This window comes from Mauremys reevesii, linkage group 3 (assembly GCF_016161935.1).
Source record: "Mauremys reevesii isolate NIE-2019 linkage group 3, ASM1616193v1, whole genome shotgun sequence".
Lineage (NCBI taxonomy): Eukaryota > Metazoa > Chordata > Testudines > Geoemydidae > Mauremys > Mauremys reevesii.
In genome coordinates, this window is record NC_052625.1 from 203,241,802 (window position 1) to 203,261,557 (window position 19,756).

The following is a 19,756-nucleotide window of genomic DNA, read 5'->3' on the forward strand; positions in this document are numbered from 1 at the left end:
GCGCGCTTGCGGAGGAAAGCTGGAATGGGGGGGCGGGGCGGGGAGCTGCCAGTGGGTGCAGAGCACCCACCAATTTTTGTCTGTGGGTGCTCCAGCCCCAGAGCACCCACAGAGTCAGCACCTATGCACCCTACATTTTACTTTGTTGAATTTCATTTTGTTGTCTGTAGCCCAGTTCTCCAATTTATCAAGATCCTTCTGAATCTTAGCTCTATCCTCCCAAGTACTGGCAACCCCCTATAGCTTTGTGTCATCTGCAAACGTGATCAGTCTGCTCTCTAGTCCTACATCCAGGGCATTAATAAAGATGTTGAACAACACTGGACCCAGAACAGATCCCTGTGGAACCCCACTTGAGACCTCCCTCCAATCTGACATCGGTCCATGAATAGTTACTCTCTATGGTTGCTTAACCAATTATGTATCCACTTAATGGTAGTTCCACCCCTGCATTTCTCCAGCTTACTGATCAGATTATTATTAGTATTCCTGACAGCTGCTTTCTGAAGACCCAGTAGCAGCTGTGGCCGGGATGGCTGTTGCCATCGCTGTCTGGCCAGGGGTGAACAGGATGTATTGTCACTTAGAGAACAGGCTGCTACCTGGGGCTTCCCCTTAGCTCTGTTTAGAAGGCTGGTGCAGAACGCACCTGCCACTGACCAGGATCATATTCCCTGGTGTTCTGACCTCCGCACTGGCTCTCAGCTGGTTTCCAGTCCACTGTCCCACATTGTCCTTTGCACTGTTATCTCCTATGACATCCCTCACTAAGCTGAGCCCTGCGCCCTGCCTGCAGCTAATGCTCCTTTGGTTTCTTGGCTCCCCTGAAGCATGAGGAGAAGAACAGCCGGAATTCCACGGTGGAGCAGCGGGTCCAGGAGCTGGAGCAGCATTACAACGAGGCCAGCACGCTGCAGCACATCCAAGCCACGCTGCTCTACGACATGCAGGCCCAGATCCACAACATCTCCCTGCTGACCGAGTGGGTCCGGCGCAACCCCGGCTGCCTCGTTCCTGCCGAGATGAGGTCGCAGCAGGAGATGCACCATCCAGGTGATGGGGAATACCTGGGATGGACTGGGGGTGAGGGGCTGGAATCCAGACTAGACACCTGATCTAGCTAAGAATAGCAGTGAAATAACAATAGCAGTGAAAGCTGGGGCAGAATGCGCAGCAGCATGAGCTGTACAACCCCGTCCTGGGTATGTACTTGAGCGGCTGGCCCGAGCTGTCGAGCTGCTGCAGCTTCACTGCTACTGGTGCCAGAGCTAGTTAGCACAATGAAAGCTAGCTCAGGTATGGCTACATGTGTTGTAGTCACACCTCCACTTGCAGTGCAGAGATGAGAGGGAACCTTCCCCTGTATGATGAAGAGAGGTGAAAGTCCCAAATAATTTCGACTGGGAGGAAGCAAGGCCATCTTTTTGTTATGTAGCTGTACCGTGCTCGGCACAATCAGAGATCGGGCCTGTTGCCTTAAATGCCAATAGTAAAAAATAAGACTAGACTATGTCGCTGCATTTCATGGCCTTTCACTCCGTTTTTAGGCCAAACGTTTCACAATTAGATTTTGGGTGTCCAATTTGAGGCCCCCCTGGGCTGTGATTGTCAGAATTACTAAGCACCTGCGGAACCGACAGGCTGCACCTGGAGCTTCATGTTCTCAGAGCCTCTGAAAAGATGACCCTGAAGTCGTCTTGATGCTGGCGATATGCCCTCACCGTGTGGCAGGAGGCAGAAGTCCTGAGCCCCTTGTGCCCAATGTGCCACAATTAGAGCTGGCCCAAAAAGGTCAATTAATTTTCATGGAAAATTTTTCTCTTCTTGAAATTTTCCCATTTTTTTTCATTGAAAAAATAAAAGTTTTTGGTTAAAAAAAATCATTTTAGGTACAATTTTTGAAAACCCAAATCGATTTTTTTTAAGCAAAACCTGAGGTGTGTGTTTGTTTTTTTTAAAACCAAGAACTGAAATTTTTTTACCAAAAGGTTTTCGGTTTGTTTTTGTTTTTTTAGAAAAAGAGGAAAATTTCAACCAAAAATTAAAAATGCTCAGTTTGGTCGAAACCCCATTTTTCACTGAAAAGCTGTTGGGATTAAAACATTTCCGCCAGCTCCTCGCCACTGCCCCGACCTGGAGCGCTCAGCTCTAGAAGCCAGATGGGCACGCTGATCTGGTTTCTTGGCCGTTCAGTTCTTGGCCTCTGTCGTAAGACTGAAAAGGATGCAGGACGGTGGTTTCTGAGATGTGGCTACTTATCCAGTAAGAAGCAGGCTGAGCCCATTGACACCTTCTACACACGCTGATCAACAGGCCTGATTTGTTAATGCCTTTCACCTACCAACCTGAATCCGATTTGAGTCAGTGACGTCGGGAGGAAAGGCGCATTCGTTGGTTACTGACCGTATGAGTCAACCACCATCCTTGTTTTAAATGAAGCCAGCTCTCTCAGCCTTAGATACCATGATAGCTTGGCTCCATTTCCTCTACCCACTAGGTACACATAACTAATTTCTTTGGAAGAGTAAATGGCCTGCTGGAAAAAGGAGAACTGGTGCTAATGCCCTCACTAGGCAGCAGAAACTAGACCCAGAGTGTCTCCCCTGTGAGATTTCCTTACATGCTATTCTCACACGGTTCCCTTTAGCAGCGTTGCCGGATCAGCTGGCCAGAAATAGTCCAATGGAACTCAGAGACCAGTCCCCAAACAGTGGCCTTGATTGGATGCTTCTCCATTCTGTCCCCACTTCCCACAGCCAATGGGAGACCTCAAAGCAAATGGCCACTCTAATTGGTGGCTTGGAGTGTTGAAACGCCCATTCCTCCTTTCCCAATGTACTTTCATTGGTTGCCAGAGTTGTGACCTCATGGGGAAAAAACGGCAATTCACTCTTTATAACCCGTTCAATCCCACAAACTGGGCAATGCTTCTGGTTTGGTGTTAGGGTCAGCTGGGGTTTGGGCTGGTGCAGCGTGGATAAGAGGAAGTTTATCTCTCCCGTTAGTCCCCTGTTCCCGCCGCCTTTCTCTGCAAAGCTCTTTAGGGAATTTGTGTGGGTGGGAATTGTTCTCACTGATGATCTTCCTCAGCTTTCACTCAGCCTTTCCTCAGGCAAACCCTCTTTGGGTATGTAACAGGTGGGTCCGGGGCTCAACCCTCTGAGGGGAGGAGGGAGCCACACCGGCCCGCTACAGGGTATGTCAACGCTGGAGTGTAGACACGGGCTCTGACACACCTTGTGTCCCAACGCCCCTAGCAGGAGGCAGGGGCACTGGAATAGGGGATTCTAGGGGGCCATGGCCCTCCTGCTTTTTACCGGCCATAAGGACAAGTGACAGGTGGAGGAGGGGACAGGGCCTTGGGGGGGAAGGGGTGGTATGGGGGAGGGACCTCAGAAGAAGGGGCAGTGTGAGGGTGGGGTCTTGGGGAAGGGGCGGCACAGGGGGTGGGGCCATGGTTTGGGTGCTGTTAGGAAGCTTCCACGGCCCCTGAGGCGTGATTAAGGATGCTAGGGTTTGGCCACTTGTCCATACACCTTTAAGCTCAGAGTATCAAAGCCTAGCAATGTAAGGTGCATTATGGGAGGTTTGACACCTTTCTCTGAAACATCCAGCACCGGCCACCTTTGGAGAATGGAAACAGGGACTAGATCATTCGGTCCCAGTGTCGGAAGGGAAGAGCCCAGCAGAACTTTGGGCTCAGCAAAACTCTTACCATTTCCACCTTAACTTAAACGGCAAAGAAGCTTTAATTTAAAAACAAAGGATGTGTCATTCTAACAACTGCATGGAGGCCTGCGCTAGTCGAGATGGGCCTGAGCTGTGAATTTTATATCCAGAATCAGCTGTGAATCCAATCTGCCCAAGCTGAGTGGTTTCCACTTCCAGCTCAGAGACAGTTCCTAGCCACACAGTTCTGGTTAGCATCCAGATTTGATTCCAAATGTCCTGAAATTGTGAGTGAGTGTGGATCCAGGGTTCTGGTTCAAACTCTCTTCCCCTGTGCTCTGTGCAATGGATAGAAGTTTGTCTGTGAAAATCAGTCTTGCCCCAATTTTAGGATGCCCCGAGGGATAAAATAAAATGAAATAAATGCCAAGGAACTACCCCTCAGTCCATGAGGAATCCCAGAACTTAGATTTTGCCGGAACAAAACGGAGCTCATACCTCAAAAATGTTAAGCTCTGATCTACATCTGGAACTCAAAATTTTTGGCTGAGTTCTAAACTCAGCCGAACAAGTCCTCCCTGCAGGGCCGGCTCCAGGCACCAGCCGAGCAAGCTCATGCTTGGGGTGGCAGATTCCAAGGGGCAGCATTCCAGCCGCCCTTTTTTTTTTTCTTTTTCTTTATGGTTCGCCACTCTGGCCGCCCTGAAGAGGGCAGCGGCGCGGAGGAGGGGAGTGCCCTGCAGCAAACTCGGCAGGGCAGCCCACATCCTTCCCTCCCAGCCGACTGGAGCAGTGCAGAGCCCTCCTGGCAGGCGGCGTGGCGGGAGGGGCCATGTGGCGAGCCCCCCGCTGAAGCCCTGGCCGCCCCCCTTCTCTCTCTCCCCCCCACTCCCTTCCCCTCCCCCTCCCCCCGCTAGACCGGGCGTGCACTCTGCTGTACGTCTGCAGCACAGGGAGTCCCCCTGTACCCTGGCTCCGGCAGCGGGTTTTCTTTTCTCCTTTGCTGGCCGCCCCATGGGTTTTTTTTGTTTGGTTGGTTGGTTTTTTTGGTTCGCCGCTCAGGCCCGCCCCCCCCGATTTTTTTTTTTTTTTGCTTGGGGCGGCAAAAAAGCCAGAGCCGGCCCTGCCTCCCTTCTATGAGCTTAATATTAAACCGTGTCTCTCTGTTTCCTGTCTTAGACGTGAAGCACGCAAAGAACTGCCCGATAGACTGTGCTTCCATTTACTACAACGGGATCCGGCGGTCTGGGGTCTACAGCATTATGCCCTCTGTTGGTGGGATGCCAATAGAAGTGCTGTGTGAGATGGACACGGAAGGTATAGTAAGAAGCGACCGCATGCCTGAACGTCTTTTCTCACAAGGCTCAGGCAGGGCCCAAGGCCCAGCTTCAGACTTCTGTGTATTCTGGATATGTACCTAGAGCACACAACACCGTAGTACCTAGGCACAAGCTTCCTCGTAGAGATAAAAGCAGCAAAGATTCCTGTGGCACCTTATAGACTAACAGACGTATTGGAGCAGGAGCTTTCGTGGGTGAATCCCCACTTCTTCGGATGCATATTCACCCACGAAAGCTCATGCTCCCAAACGTCTGTTAGTCTATAAGGTGCCACAGGACTCTTTGCTGCTTTTACAGATCCAGACTAACACGGCTCCCTCTCTGATACTCGTAGAGATAGTCTCACCTACTGGAGTTCTGGAAGACCAGCTATAGGAACCCCAGTTGAAGTGTCTCACTGAGCTGCAGTGGTGGAGCCAGTGCTTCTAGCCCCCAGGACCTATTCAAGCAAGGACGCATTCTCCGTCTTGGTGCAGCCCGTGCTGGAAGAGCTCATGTGTTTGTGCTCTTGGAGTCTAGTGCCTGGGTTAAACGGGGGAAGGACAGTGTCACACTTTCAGGGTAACTGCACCTGTATTTCCTGTCTGGTTTCAGGCTTCCAGGCGTCATCTTTCTTGGGCAGAAACGTGCATCTCTCTTCCCCCTGACCAGGGTTTTTAAGGCTGCACAGCTGTTTGCCTTTTAAGAACAGGTTAGACAAACACCTGTCAAGAATGATCTAGTTATTACTTCAACCTGCTTGAGTGCAGGGGACTGGACTAGATGACCTATCAAGGTCCCTTCCAGTCCTACGCTTCTATGATTCTGTGATTCTATTATTCTATACACTGGCATATCCCCAGCAAGCCAGACTGCCTCAGGATCAGCCCCTGGGCATTGCTTTCTCTCGGCAGACAATAGCAGTGTTTTTACCAATGGGAACACAGTTCTTCCCTGCAGGGTACATTTATTTTAAGGACAGAAAAGAATATTGAAAAAAACATATAAAACAATAAAAGTCCCTGCACATGTACTAAAGACTCATGCACTAGGACTCACCCATCAGTCTTATAGGGCCCTAGTAGGCCAAAGACTTTCCAATCTTTCAGCAAGGGTTGGGGTTCCCCTAAAGCCCAAGATCTGTCTGGTTGTCGAATCAAAAGGAAGACCCCAAATCCCCCCAAACTCAGCCTTTATATCTCAAGTTCTTTCTTTGCCCCGACCTCTCCGCTGGGATTGGCCTAAATCAGTATATGCAAAGCACTCCAGGAGAATACATCTCTGGAGCTGCGTACAATCTCCGAAACTGTAGCAACTGCTCCTCACTGTTTTCAGTCCCTTCGCCTATGGAGTTGCATGCAGTCCCGGGCCCACAATGATCCATTCATAAACTGAGAATCCTAGAAATGTAGGGCTGGAAGGGACCTTGAGAGGTCATCAAATCCAGTCCCCTGTGCAGGGCAGAGGGACCAAGTGAACCTAGACCATCCCCGACAGGGATTTGTCCAACCTGTTTTTAAAACAACTTCAGTGATGGGGATCCTACAACGTCTCTAGGAAGCCTGTTCCAGAGCTTAATTACCCCTATAGTTAGAAAGTTTCAGCCCAGATTCTTTTCCTACCTTCAGTGGGCATGGAGAACAACTGATCACCTCCACTTTACAACAGACCTTCCCGTATTTGAAGACTGTTACCAGGTCTGCCCCCCCAGTCTTCTTTTTTCAAGACTAAACAGGCCCAGTTTTTTCAACCTTTCCTCATGGGTCGGATTCTCTAAACCATTGATCATTTTAGTTGCACTTCTCTGGACTCTCTCCAATTTGTCCACACCTTTCTTAAGATTGGTGTGCAGAACTGGACACAGTACGGTAGCTCAGTAGAGCCGGCACCGTTGCCTCCTGTGTCTTACATACAGGGCCGGATTAACACAGGGGCTTTAGGGGCTGCAGCCCAGGGCCCCGGGCTAAGGAGGGCCCCGGCACAGCAGGGCTCAGGCAGGCTGCCTGCATGCTATGGCCACACGCCGCTCCTGGAAGTGGCCAGCTGCTGGCACGTCTCTGCAGCCCCCGTTGGGGAGGGGCAGGTGGCTCCATGTGCTGCCCCCACCCCCAGCACCGTCCCCATAGCTCCCATTGGCCAGTTCCTGGCCAATGGGAGTTGTGGGGGCAGGCAGCGCACGGAGACACTCTGTCCCCCTCCCCCAAGGAGCACTCAAAGATGTTTCAGCAGCCAGCTGCTTCTGGGAGCGGCGTGGGGCCACGGCATGCAGGCAGCCTGCCTGAGCCCTGCTGTGCCGCCGGCTGGGAGCTGCCTGTGGTAAGTGCCTCCCGGCCGGAACCTACACCTCACACCCCATCCTGTACCCCAACCCCCTGCCCCAGGTCAGAATCCCCTCCTGCACCAAACTCCCTCCCAGAGCCTGCACCCCTCACCCTCTCCTGCACCCCAACCCCCTGCCCCAGGTCAGAATCCCCTCCTGCACCCAAACTCCCTCCCAGAGCCCGCACTGCCACACTGAGATTCTCTAGAAGAGACACATGCTTCATGCAGTGTGGTTTCTACTACATGCATATCTGCGGGGCTGTGGAACCAATATGTGATAATACCAACACGCTGGAATCTCCAGTCGATTTCATTCCTAAAAGGCGTCTTTCTTTAAATTTATCAGCTTGATTCTGCCCTCGGTCATGCCAACATAAATGAGGAGTAACTCTGTTGCCATCAGAACTGGTGCAGGAGATCAGACTCAGTCTCTGTGATCTATAAACCTCTCCACTGATACACATCACCAGGGCCGGCTCTAGGTTTTTTGCTGCCCCAAGCAAAAAAAATTTTGGCTGCCCCCCATCCCAGCCCTGGGCTCCCCCCCCCACACCCCTGCGGCCCCAGCCCTGGGCTATCCCCCCCACACCCCCTGCCACCCCAGCGCTGGGCTTCCCCTTTCCCCTACCAGTGCCCTCACCCCACCCCGCTGCTTCCCCACCCCTGGGCTCCCCCCGTCCCTCCCACCAGTGCCCCCCCCCACACGCCTCCTGACACCCCAGCCCTGGGCTCTCCCCCCTCCCCCCACCTGCACCCTCCTTCCGCCGTAGCCCTGGGTCACTGGTAACTCGCTCCCAGGGCAGGTCATTCAGCAGGAATTTTGGACATGCACAAAACACAGACAGGATTGGTTCCCATATGGTTACAGAGCTGCAGTAAAGTGCAACAATTTTCAGCTGGTGTGATTGGAGGAGATCTGGATGCATATTATAAGACTGAACTCCATAAATGAGGAAAAGTTGAGCTGCCTTTATTATTCTTTTGTTCCACTTTCTTTCTATGGGGAATTTGCCAATGCAATATCACTGTCTTCCTTTTAAACAAACAAACAAACAAAAAGGCAATGGCTGTTGAAAATAGCAATTCCAGTCCTAATAACCACTGGGGAGCATTTCTTGCTCAATTTTATCCAACTTTTTCTACAGCAAGTTACAGTGGATCAGTATATTTGATTTGGGAGAAATGAAGTAACAGCTGCCCAAACTGAGCTTGAGCACTCCTGAATTTTGAGGTGTTCAAATCTGGAAGGCAGGTGCTGGGTGTGTGCGGGGGGGAAGCTGTGGGCTCCGTGGAGGAGCATGGCAGCATGTATGCAGCAGCGTGTCTGGAGCTGCACGGAGCCAGACACACTGGTCTGAGTGGCACGGTAAGGGGGCTGGGGGGTTGGAAAAGGAGTAGGGCATTCCGAGGGGGCAGTCAAGGGACAGGGAGTGGGGTTGGATGGGGTGGAGGTTTGGGGGGGGCAGTCAGGGGACAGGCCAGCGGTTGGATAGGCATGGGAGTCCCAGGGGTTTGTCAGGGGACAGGTAGGAGGTGGGGTCCTGGGGGGAAGTTGGGGGGAGGTTTCAGGAGGGGACAGTTGGGGACAAGGAGAAGGGAGGCTTAGACGGGGGTGGGGTCCCGGGGGGCAGTTAGAGGCAGGGGTCCCAGGAGGGGGTGATCAGGGGACAGGGAGCAGGGGGGGTTGGATGGGTTGGGGTTTCTGTGGGGGGCAGTCGGAGGGAGTGGATGGTGGTGGGGGGGCTTCCCTCCCCCTGGAGTGTCCTGTTTTTTGAATGTTAAAATATGGTCTCCCTACCACTCTCCACTCACAGCACGCTGCCGCATGAGGTCCCCCTCCTTCTTTTCAAGTTGGTAGTGGCCAAGGGAATGCTGGGAAATGTAGTTCTTTCCCTGCTCCAGGGCTGGCTCTATAGGCAGGGAGCTCACCAAGGAACTACAGCTCCCAGAGCCCCCTGTTGGTTCTCAGCTTCCCTGCCGCCCCTGCAAATGGGCTGCCCCAAGCAGGTGCTTGCTTTGCTGGTGCCTAGAGCTGCCCCTGCACATCACAGAGTTATCTCGGCTGCAGAAGCAGCAGAATAGCTTTCCTCTGGGGGCTGGGGGTGCAAGGGATGAAGATGGGAAAAGTTAGTTGAAGACGTCTCTGCAAGCAGGCCAGTCGGCCAATGTCAGTATAAGGTGGAGCTGAGTCAAGGTTCTGTCTCAGGATGATGTTGGGTTCCTCACTAATGACACTACTCGGAGACTCAAATCAGCATCACCTCTCTCCCCTTGGCAGGTGGAGGTTGGACCGTCATCCAGCGGCGGCAGGACGGCTCGGTCAACTTCACCCGGACGTGGAATGAGTACAAAGACGGCTTTGGGGATTTAAACAGCGAGTTCTGGCTGGGTAACGAGAACATTCACAAGGTGACGAACCAAGGGGACTACTCGCTCCGCATTGATTTGGAAGACTGGAACAACAAGCACAAGCACGCCTTCTACCAGATCTTCAGGTAGGAGGGCATGGTGCCCTTCCCTGGGTTCCTGCTGCAGGCAGAGGGCCATCTTCTACAAGGCCTTAGCGCATGGAAATCCCACTGGAATCGGTGGAAGTTTGGGGCCCAGAAGGCTTGTGGGATTGGCCCCAAGTTATGGTTAGTTCCTGGTCTATTTGCTTGACTCCCATAACAAGTGCCATGGAGGGTAAGGCCTCACTGCCTGTTCAGGTGTGTGTCATTTTGGCTTAGGAACATATTGTAGAAACACAGCAATTACCACAGTGCATCAGACCGGGGCCATCCATGCTGATGTCCTGTTTCCAATAGTGACCGGCCCCAGAGGCATCCCAGGAAGGGGCAAGAATCTGCCTAGTAGACAAATATGGAATAACTGGCCCAGAGGGGAAGTTTCTACCTGACCCTTGCCAGGGGGCGCCTCCATTGCAGTGGGGAGATGTGATTCGCAGACATACATGGCTAGTCTGCATGGGCTAGCACCTGAAAATAGCAGGGTGGCTGCAGGAGGGCCAGCTGCCTGAGTGCATGTCTAGGATGGCCGATAGGCTTGTATTCGGGTAGCTAGCCCCACTCGCCAGGGCTGCACTGTGATAGATACCAGCTCAAGCAGAGGTAGTGCGTGCATGCCTGCCGAAGCTGGAAATCACACCTGCTGAGTGCCGTGCAGACATTACCCTGGGGGTTAATTTATGCCCTGAAGCCGAGGCAGCTCATGCTTCTGGTCAGCAGGTCCACCAATCCCTGGGGTATGGAGCTGATCCAAAGTCTGTTGGAGTCATTGGAAAGACTCCATTTGACCTTAGTGGGTAGGGTCGCCTGCTTCCTAATTCCAGAAAACCGAACACCCTTGCCCCGCCCACTGCCCTGCCCACTGCCCCCCTTCCCTGAGGCCCCGCTCCTGCCCCTTCCCAAGGCCCTGCCCCCAGCTCACTCCATCCCCCCTCCCTCTGTCACTTGCTCTCTCCCACCCTCTCTCACCTGCTCATTTTCACTGCAAGGCCCAAACAGGCCTAGCTCTTGTTTTGACAGATGTATTATGCTAAGTTCAGGTTTTATTTATTACAGGACGCTAGAGCTGGCAGCAAAATAGTCAAAAAGGGTAATTTTAAAAAAATGAAATTTCTCAAAGGTTTTCATGATTCTTTCCCTCCCCCTCCCCATTTTTCATAACCAGCTCCATGTTTTTTGTTCACTAAAATTACTGTAATTTTATGTGTGGCATTAGGACCGTACGTTATCACAGCCGCAAGGAGTCCATTAAAGACCCACTTCTGAAGCCCAAATACAAATCCGTAGAGCACAACCACAGAAATGCACCTCTCCAGATACCTATATCAATAAATCTGTAGAAACTGACTCCCACATCTAGCATGCAGATACACACGTGTATCCACGTGTACACATCTAGCATGCAGATACACACGTGTATCCCCGTGTACACATCTAGCATGCACCAACACGTGTACCGCCACATGATTTAAAATTACAATTGTTGTTTAGTGCCTAGAGACCCCAACTAAGATCAGGGTGGTAGGTGCTGGACATACACATAAAAACAGAGAATCTGCAATGAAGAGTTTGTAATGGCGCTAGACAAAGGTGCGGAGAAATGTCCGATACGTCGGCTCTTCTGCAATGACTAGTCAAGAACACTTTTTCAGAAAGAATACGCTGCTTTTAGAGTTCACTTCTCTTTTAAAAGCTCGTTGTGAAATGAATACACACATATTTTATGTCATCCATTTTATTTGTGCGCAAGCCAGCAAAAGGAATAAAAGTCAAAGAGTTAGGCTGCAAATTGTATTGACACAGGTATACACACATGCAGCGATACACGCACCTCCCTACACAAAGACACACAGTCTCTTAGACACATACAATGCCTGCATGCACACACTTGCCTACACAGAGACACTTTTTCATACACTTTTCCAGGGGCTGCCTAAATCACCCAGCCGGGAAGGGAGGAAGGTGGGCTGGAGGGGAAAAGAGGTGGGTGGGGGTGGAGGAGAGAGGATGGGGAGGGAAACAGGCCAAGGATGAGAGCAGGGTGGGGGCGAGAGGGGGCAGTGAAGAAGAGAGGATGGGGGGTGGGAGAGGCAGAAGGCTACAGGTGCATGAGGATGTGGGGGGCACAGGGGTGGATAGGGACATAATGGGAGTGCAGCAGTGTGTGGAGGTGAATGGGGTGCAGGGCTGTGGGGGGTGAGGAACATGGAGGGGTGGCTCTGGGAGGTGGAGAGGATGGGTGGGTGTAGGGGGGCAGGACAGGATGGGATGGGGGAGGGATGCAGTGAGGGGGGATAGGGGTGTGTGGGGTGGGACGGGGAGGGATGCAGTGACGGGGGATGGGGATGCAGCCCCATTCCCAGCACTCGGAGATGGGGGATACACATACCTGGAACTCCTGGGTGCCAGCAATGGGGTGACAGACAGACCGCGGTTGGCCGCAGCTCGAGCCCAGCCACACAAGGAGTGCAAGGAGAAGAGGCCGGGCAGCAGCGGGAGAGGCATGTGCCATGCGACCCCTCAACAGCTGCCCGCTGAGTGCCCGCGAGTCATGCTAGTTCCTCCCCTGCCCTGATCCAGCCAATAGGAGCTGCGCCTGCGGGCGGGGGGTGGGGCAGCACGCAAACCCCCCTGGCTGCCCCTAAGGCCAGGAGCCAGACATGCTGGCTGCTTCCCAACCCCAGAGTCACCAGGATCCCTTTTTGACCGGCTGTTCTGGTCCAAAACTGGACACCTGGTCACCCTATAGGGGTGTCAGGCCAGATCCACAGCCCTTAGAAACTTCCATTCTCAGTGATGTAACTGTGGGCGTTCCCATTAGTTCCATCTAGTTTAGGGCATGTTAGTCCACACAATAATTCTATAATTCTACACAAAGCGGGTTTTTCCTAGTGAATGTACAGTGTTCTCTGCTTAAGCATGTCAGAGCTCCCAGGCAGGGTCATCTAGACTAGCCCAGAGGCTGAGATATTTCAAATGAACTGGTGGTAAACTGGAGAAACAAAACCCTTAGAAAAAGACCAATCAGTCTGCTGAGCAGCTGATTCTCCACTCTATCCCCTCGGTCCCAAGGGGATAATCCAAGAGATTCCAACTCAGTCCAAGAGAAGAACAGGGCGTCAGCTCTACTAAGAAGCAGAACCACATTATTAGAGGGACTGCCTAAAGAACAGCAAAAACAGCCCGAGGCATTAGTCCTTGATCTGCCTTAGGTTCTCAGGCCACCCACCCCAAGCCTCTGAGACGCAGACTTGAATTAAGCCAGGGCTGACTCACATCTTCCCCAAGGGAGAGAGGGGGTTGGGCCCTGAACTGGCAAGATGCGGTTACACTGAGCATGCCCAGCCTAGATAACTGGGTGCAGACGGATGAGCTTGCAATGCCCAGCTTGGAAAGGAGACACAGAAACCCCCAGGAGACAATCCAGCCTGTTTCCTCTTGTTTGCAGCATTGAGGATGAGGCAAATGATTACCGCCTGCATGTGGATGGCTTCAGTGGGACAGTGGAGGATTCGTTTGCCTGGTACCACAACAAGAGGAGTTTCAGCACGCCCGACACGGGGAACATCTGTGCCGAGATCTCCCACGGAGGCTGGTGGTATCATCAGTGCTTCTTCTCCAACCTCAATGGAGTGTACTACAAGGTACGGTGGCCACGTACGGACATAGGCATTGCTACATCATGTGTGAGGCTGCATGGAGCCTGTTGTGTAACATATAATAGCAGCTCCTCTTTGCCTGCCCAACCACAGCACTGCTGGACGCTACCTCATTGTTTTAAGATACCTTGATTTCCTTGAAAGACATTGCTGGAATTATTAATAATATTTGAAGTTATTAATATTAATATGAGAAACCACCAAACGCAAATGTAACCATACATTCCTTTATTAAATCCCAAGGCCAAATGGTACAATTGTACCATGTACAATTGCTCTAAACATGCCTAACTAATAAGGAAGGCTAAGATTTTGTCATGCATATTTTTAGTAAAAGACAAGAACGGGTCATGGGCAATAAAGAAAAATTCATGGAAGCCCATGAGCTGTCCATGACTGTTACTAAAAATATGTGTGACAAAATGGAGAGCTGCCATTTCTATCTCCACCCTCACCTGCCGTTACCTGCAGCAGCTGGGAGCTGCCAGGCAGCTGGGCCCCCTGAGTTCTGAGCCATGACAGGCAGCGGGAGGGCCCTGCAGCTCTTAGCCACCGAGGGCTGAAGTCATGGAGATCTCTGGAAGTCACTGATTCCATGACCTCCATGACAAAATCATAGCCTTACTAATAAGCAATTTACTACATCCAAAAAGTAACAAAACATTTATAAGCATTTGATCAAGATACTTAGAAACAGGCTAAACCTAGCGGTGCTTAGACCCATGTTGGTCGGCTCCAACATGGTCAGGCAGGAATTAGCAAAGAACCCTTGAAGAGTTTACTTTTTATACCCTTTGACAAAAACGTGATGTCATTGCCAATTACTGACTTCAGCTAAAAACAGTCCGAGACAGTTCATCTAAATCCAGATAATATTTACAACCTTCTTTCTCCCAAAGTCTTTTCTCCTTATCGCTGCCCCTCTTTCCGGCTGACCAGCATCTCTTTCATTACATCTTGGTTCACATAGGAAATACCACTGGTATGTAGGGTGGGAAGGTCTATGTTGACTCCTTTGAAGAGACATTCTCTTTGTCTTATTGAAAACCGTCTGCAGTCACCCCATCCATCAGAGGTCTTCTTTTTAGACATTTCTCCTTATTTCACCAGCTAGTCTTTGAACAATTCATCCTCCCTACATCATTTCTTTTGGCCTTATAATTCATTTTTTTAAGGCCTTCCTTCTACTTGCTAGTCAGGGCCTCTTGATACAACACAAATACATATTTCTTTAACCCAACTCAAGCTAACTCTAATTTTTTTTATCCTACAGACATAGTAGAAAATAGAACTTTCTTCTGCATCCAGGCAACCTCACCCTTTCTCTTGGGTAAATGGGCCAATGCCCGCTGAAAGGAAGGGAAATCCCGGCTGAATTCTGTTCATGCGGGATTTCATGCCTGAGTGTTTTCATTGCTGATCCTGTCAATAAATTATCATCCAGTGAAAACAATCCAGGTTGTACAACCTTGAATGCCAATTTCCAGGCCGTCAACGTCTGGTGGGAGATGATTCCAGATGCCAGGGAGTGTTTGTATAATGCTGGATGCACTCCCGGCACTAGTAAAGAGCAGCAACTCTCTTATGGCTGAAGCAGCAGGGGTCCCTAAGATATATACTCCCCAGTGCATTGGAGGTTCTGGTTTCAAATGACTAGTCTGCCACTTCTCAGTGTCTCCGATGCCTCACATTCTCCTTCTCTCTGTCACAGGGGGGCAGATACTCCACAAAAAACCGCAAGATCCTGGGGCCAGACGGCATTGTGTGGTACACGTGGAAAGACACTGATTACTACTCCCTGAAGAAAGTCACCATGATGATCCGTCCACGCACCTTCCGACCCCATCTCTCCCCATGAAGGGACCAAGGACGTTTCTCCTCTCAGCTGATCTCCAGCTCCAGGAAGGGAGGGACGGGAGTGGCTTGTTATAGCTGGAGATGGACTGACTCCGGAGACCACAGAGGCCCCAAAATATCATCCTGCTTCTGCCTTTGGGGCAGGGTCGAGAGAATGAAGACAATCCAGAAAGAAAGAAAGAAAGGAAGGCCTTCAATGTGTGATTAAATGGTGAAGCCCTGTGTTACCAAGGCCAGTTTGAGTGAAATCTTACTGCTCAACGTTCTCCTAGACTGGACCTGCCAAAGGCTGAGAACAGGCCAAAGATGGAAGATCATGGTCCAAGAGCATCACATTTTTTAGGGGAACTATTTAAATGTTTTTAAACTTTTCATGAGATACTGCCATGTAGTGATTTCAGGGACTGCAGCGCTGCCCTCTGCTGGAAGAATGCTGGATTTGCTTGCATGCCACATGACAGTGCCCTTGGCTGGCTTCGGCTTCTCAGGTGTGTCGGCCCAAATGCGGATGCCACCCTTTGATGGCTCTGTATGGATACAGGCATGGATTGTTGGCTGGAGACCCCAGATGCTCTTGGTGTGAGCTCAAGAACGAACGATGACCTGAGGGAAGCTCTAGGGGGACTCACACACTCTACTGGCTTGGGTGTATGTTTGTCACTGCCCCCTAGTGGGACACAATGGCCCTACTCTGGTATAAAGACAGACCTCTCTGCTTGACAGAGCTCTGCTATTCCCTTATGGAAGCGAGACTTGCATGGATTTGGAGTTGAAAGCCCATCATGCATCCCACTGCCTCCATTTTGCATGGGGCTATGCTTTCATCTCCCCTGGGGAGAGCTGGGACGACTGCCTCCTGGGGCCCGGTTCCTGCCTCACACATGTTTGTACACAGCACGCGGAGAACTGTATGTTAGATGGGGTGGGGGGAAGTTTTGCTACTGTCCCCCCCAGCCAGCTCTGCCCTCGGTGTCTGGCACCCTGACATTCTGTAGCTGAGTTTCCTCAGGGATTTGCGCCACAAATAAAACAGACATCAAAAGCCTCCCAGTGCTGCCATTTCAGTCCCATTTTCACTGTGGCTGTCCCTTCTCGGGGAAGAGAACGTGTGGTGAGGTGGGTTTCTGTTTTCCTCAAAGGCAGCCTGACGGGGATGGGAGCGGGGGGGTTGGATTTGTGCTCACTCTCATAATTTGGTGGTGGGTAAAGAAGGGGGCACAGGGAGATTGGCCCTTTAATTACCTGCGGGCCAGCGGGGGCTTAAGGGAAAGCCCCTGGGCTTTATAAAAGAGGGAATCCTGCAGGGGGCTGCTCCCTGTGGACCATGTGCCCAGCCCTGAGAGGTAAAGGAAAGGATTCCCCAGGACCTGCTGTGAGCTGGTGTTACACAAATCTCCTGCAAGACCCATAACCAGGGGGAAGGGTTTGGGCCTGAAAGCCAGAGCGTCCCCTCTTGAGAAAAGTGTGCGGAGATTTGTATTTACTTAATAACAGAGTCTGGCTGGCAGATATCTGTTGAGGTGTGTGGGGGAGGAGCTGTTACCCCTTAGGCGTATGGGGGTGAAGGCTGGAAGTGATTTCTGGGTGGCTTTTCCTTGGGCCAATGTTGGCCCAGGGTTCAGGCATTTGGCTGATGCAACGGTTTCTGCCACAGGAAATGCAGTAAGGCTGGGTGCATTGGGAAGGAAAGGGCAGGGTGGGGTTAAACAGAAGGGGGAGGGAGGGTGACAGGAAAGAAGGGGTTAACAAAGGAGGGGGGTTGTGGACCCACATGATGGCAGAGGCTCCTAGGTAAACTGCCTCAGAGCTCGCCTGTTCCCCCCTCCCCCACGGCTGCCCGACCTGCCTGCACCCCTGTCAAAGCTACACCCACACCCTTCTGACCCCCCCTTAATCCTCCCAGCTATCACCTGACACCCCCTCAATGAGGAGCAGCCCCAGCTGAGCCCCCTGCCAGCTGCCAATCCCTCTACCATCCCCCCGAGACAACTGGCTGTGATGTACGACCCCCCAGAACGTCCCCCCCCCCGCAAAAGGTTCTTGCCATTTTGGCATGTGATGACTAGCGCTACTGGCCATCTATTAATAAATAGCCAGAGACAGGGGAGCGGGACCGTACCCAGTGCCCTGTGGACTGGCTTTGGGGTGAGCTGGCTTGGGGGCGTTTAAATAACACCTGGCTCTTTCCATCCATAGATCGCCAGGTTCTTGGCGAGGGTGGTAAATATTATCCCCGTTTTACAGAGGGCAAAGGTGAGGCAAAGAGGGGACTGACCGGTCCCAGGGTGAGACAGCGGCTCTGCTGATTCCTGGTCCACTGCTCTGTCCGCTTGTCCGCTCCACCCCGCTCTCTCCCCCTTGGCACCAGCCTGCTCCAGGGTCACTGAGCTCGGTCTGCCGCTCTGCAGTCCATTGATCGGGATGAGGGCCTGGGAGGGCTGGAGAATTTGGAGCATCAGCAAAGAGGAGTGTGATGGAGGGAGGGAAATGTTCCACTTTCTCTCTGCTGGCACCGGCCTATTTCTCTTTGGACAATTTCTGCACTACTAACCCTACCTCCCCCTTCCCACCCCACTCATTTCTCACGTCCCCTTCACTTGGAGAACAACATCGGTCGCTATTACATCCCCTGCGCTGTGGCAAGTGGCTGGACGAGGCCTGAGGCCCCCTGGGGTCCTTTTTTCAGCACCGTGGCTGAGTGGCGGGAGTCGAGGCTCGTGGATTTTGCAACCAGCCTGAGCCTCTGTTCTTCCCACCTGTAAAGGGGAATTCAATTCTACTCGCCCCCCTCACAGGGGAGGTATGGGAATGAACTGCAAAGCGCCAAGATCTCCTTGGATGAAAGGGCATCTGTTGCTGGGCCCAGCATGGCAATGAGGCTCTGCGAGGGTGGGTGCTGTGAGGCAGTGGGGGAGTCCTGGGGGGCTGCAGGGGTGGGAGCTTGCCTGTTCGCCATGCACCCCTCTCGGGCTGATCTCCAAGCAGCAGTGGGACGTCTCATCAAATGTTTCGCAGCTCCCAGGTAATTAGCACCCGTCAGCACATCAGCAGGGAGGGAAGAACAGTTATAATGTTAGTGCACTTTGGGCTTCACTTTTCCTGACACCGCAGAGATGTGATCGGGGCTAAAGATAGCTCCTCGCTGGGCCAACCGGGGCTCTGCTGCCAGTCACGGAGCGGCTTGCCGGCTGCTGCTCATCCCTCCAGTGAACCGCCCCCGGGCTGTCGGCATGACACAGAGCTGCAGGGCTGGAACGAGGTGGGTAGCTAGGGGCTGGAGGTTTGTACACACTGGCCCATCTGTCGCCCAGCACCTGCAGCATCCCTGTCATCTCCCCAGCTACCCTGCAATTACACCCACTGGGATGATCGCTGCCACAGCAGGCGTGATTAAAACAGACCCAGCAACAGTGGAGGAAACCTTCCCTGGCTGGGAAGTCTGTAAGACTGTCCCCTGAGTTCCCAAGGGAAGGAGTGGAAATTCCATCGCTGGAGCTTTTTGAAACTAGCCAGGATAATATCCCATATGAGCCAACCCTGCACTGGCTGGGGAAATGGAGCAGGTTCCCTAATGGGTCTTTTCACAGTGAGGCATGAGGATTGAGAGCTCTCTTTTCTCCACGTGCAGCAGCTTCCATTCCTGCGCCAATAAATGTCTAATCCAGTCCTGAGTCTTAAGCTATTTGCCTCAGTAACACCCTGCAGCAGGAAGTTCCACAGGCTAACAATGTAGGCCTGATATACACTTAAAAGTTATGTCAACCTAACTGCATCACTCGAGGTTGTGAAAAATGTCACACCCTGAGTGCCATAGATAGGTTGACCTAACATGAGTGTAGATGCGGTTAGGTTGATGGAATAATTATTCTGTCAACCGAGCCGCCAGCTCTCGGAACAGTTGATTCACTGCAGGGACAGAAATTCCCATAGTTGTGCCGCTCTAGTGTGAACATTGCCGTAGTCAGCTTTATATATATGCCCAGCAGGTTCCCCCTTGACCGTGTCAGCGGGCGGCCAAGGACTGGCAGACCATAGAGAGCTAATTCTTCTCTTTCCCTGGAGGCTCTCCTGGCAGGTCTGTACTGAGGCACATTGTGTCCTCAGCTCCATGGATAAACAGAGAGCTTCCATCTTCAGGGGGTCATTCTGCACCAGCTCCTGAGTCATGCATGCTTTACCCCTTTCAATCGATGGAGAAGTCTGTTGTCTTGGAATCGACCACCCCAGTGTCCTGGTATTTTCTGAGATGGGGTAAATCAGAGAAGCCACTTGGCTTTTTTAAGAACGTCCACACTGAGTCAGACCAGTGGTCCACCTAGCCCAGTATCCTGTGTTCTGACAGCGGCTGCTGCCAGGTGCTTCAGAGGGAATGAACAGAACAGGGGGCAATTATTGAGTGATCCATCCCGTCGTCCAGCCCCAC

At 52.0% G+C, this 19,756-nt stretch overlaps 1 protein-coding gene across 1 annotated transcript in view; it reads left to right on the plus strand.

Annotated features, from left to right (window-relative positions):
• Nucleotides 1-15,334, plus strand: part of LOC120401197 (angiopoietin-related protein 7-like) — a 38,098-nt gene extending 22,764 nt beyond the window's left edge. Inside the window, exons 4-8 of the mRNA XM_039530850.1 lie at nt 831-1,053; nt 4,849-4,986; nt 9,589-9,805; nt 13,266-13,461; nt 15,188-15,334. Coding sequence (XP_039386784.1) covers nt 831-1,053; nt 4,849-4,986; nt 9,589-9,805; nt 13,266-13,461; nt 15,188-15,334 — 921 coding nt within the window. The remainder of the gene's footprint in view (nt 1-830; nt 1,054-4,848; nt 4,987-9,588; nt 9,806-13,265; nt 13,462-15,187) is intronic.
• Nucleotides 15,335-19,756: the final 4,422 nt, after the last annotated feature.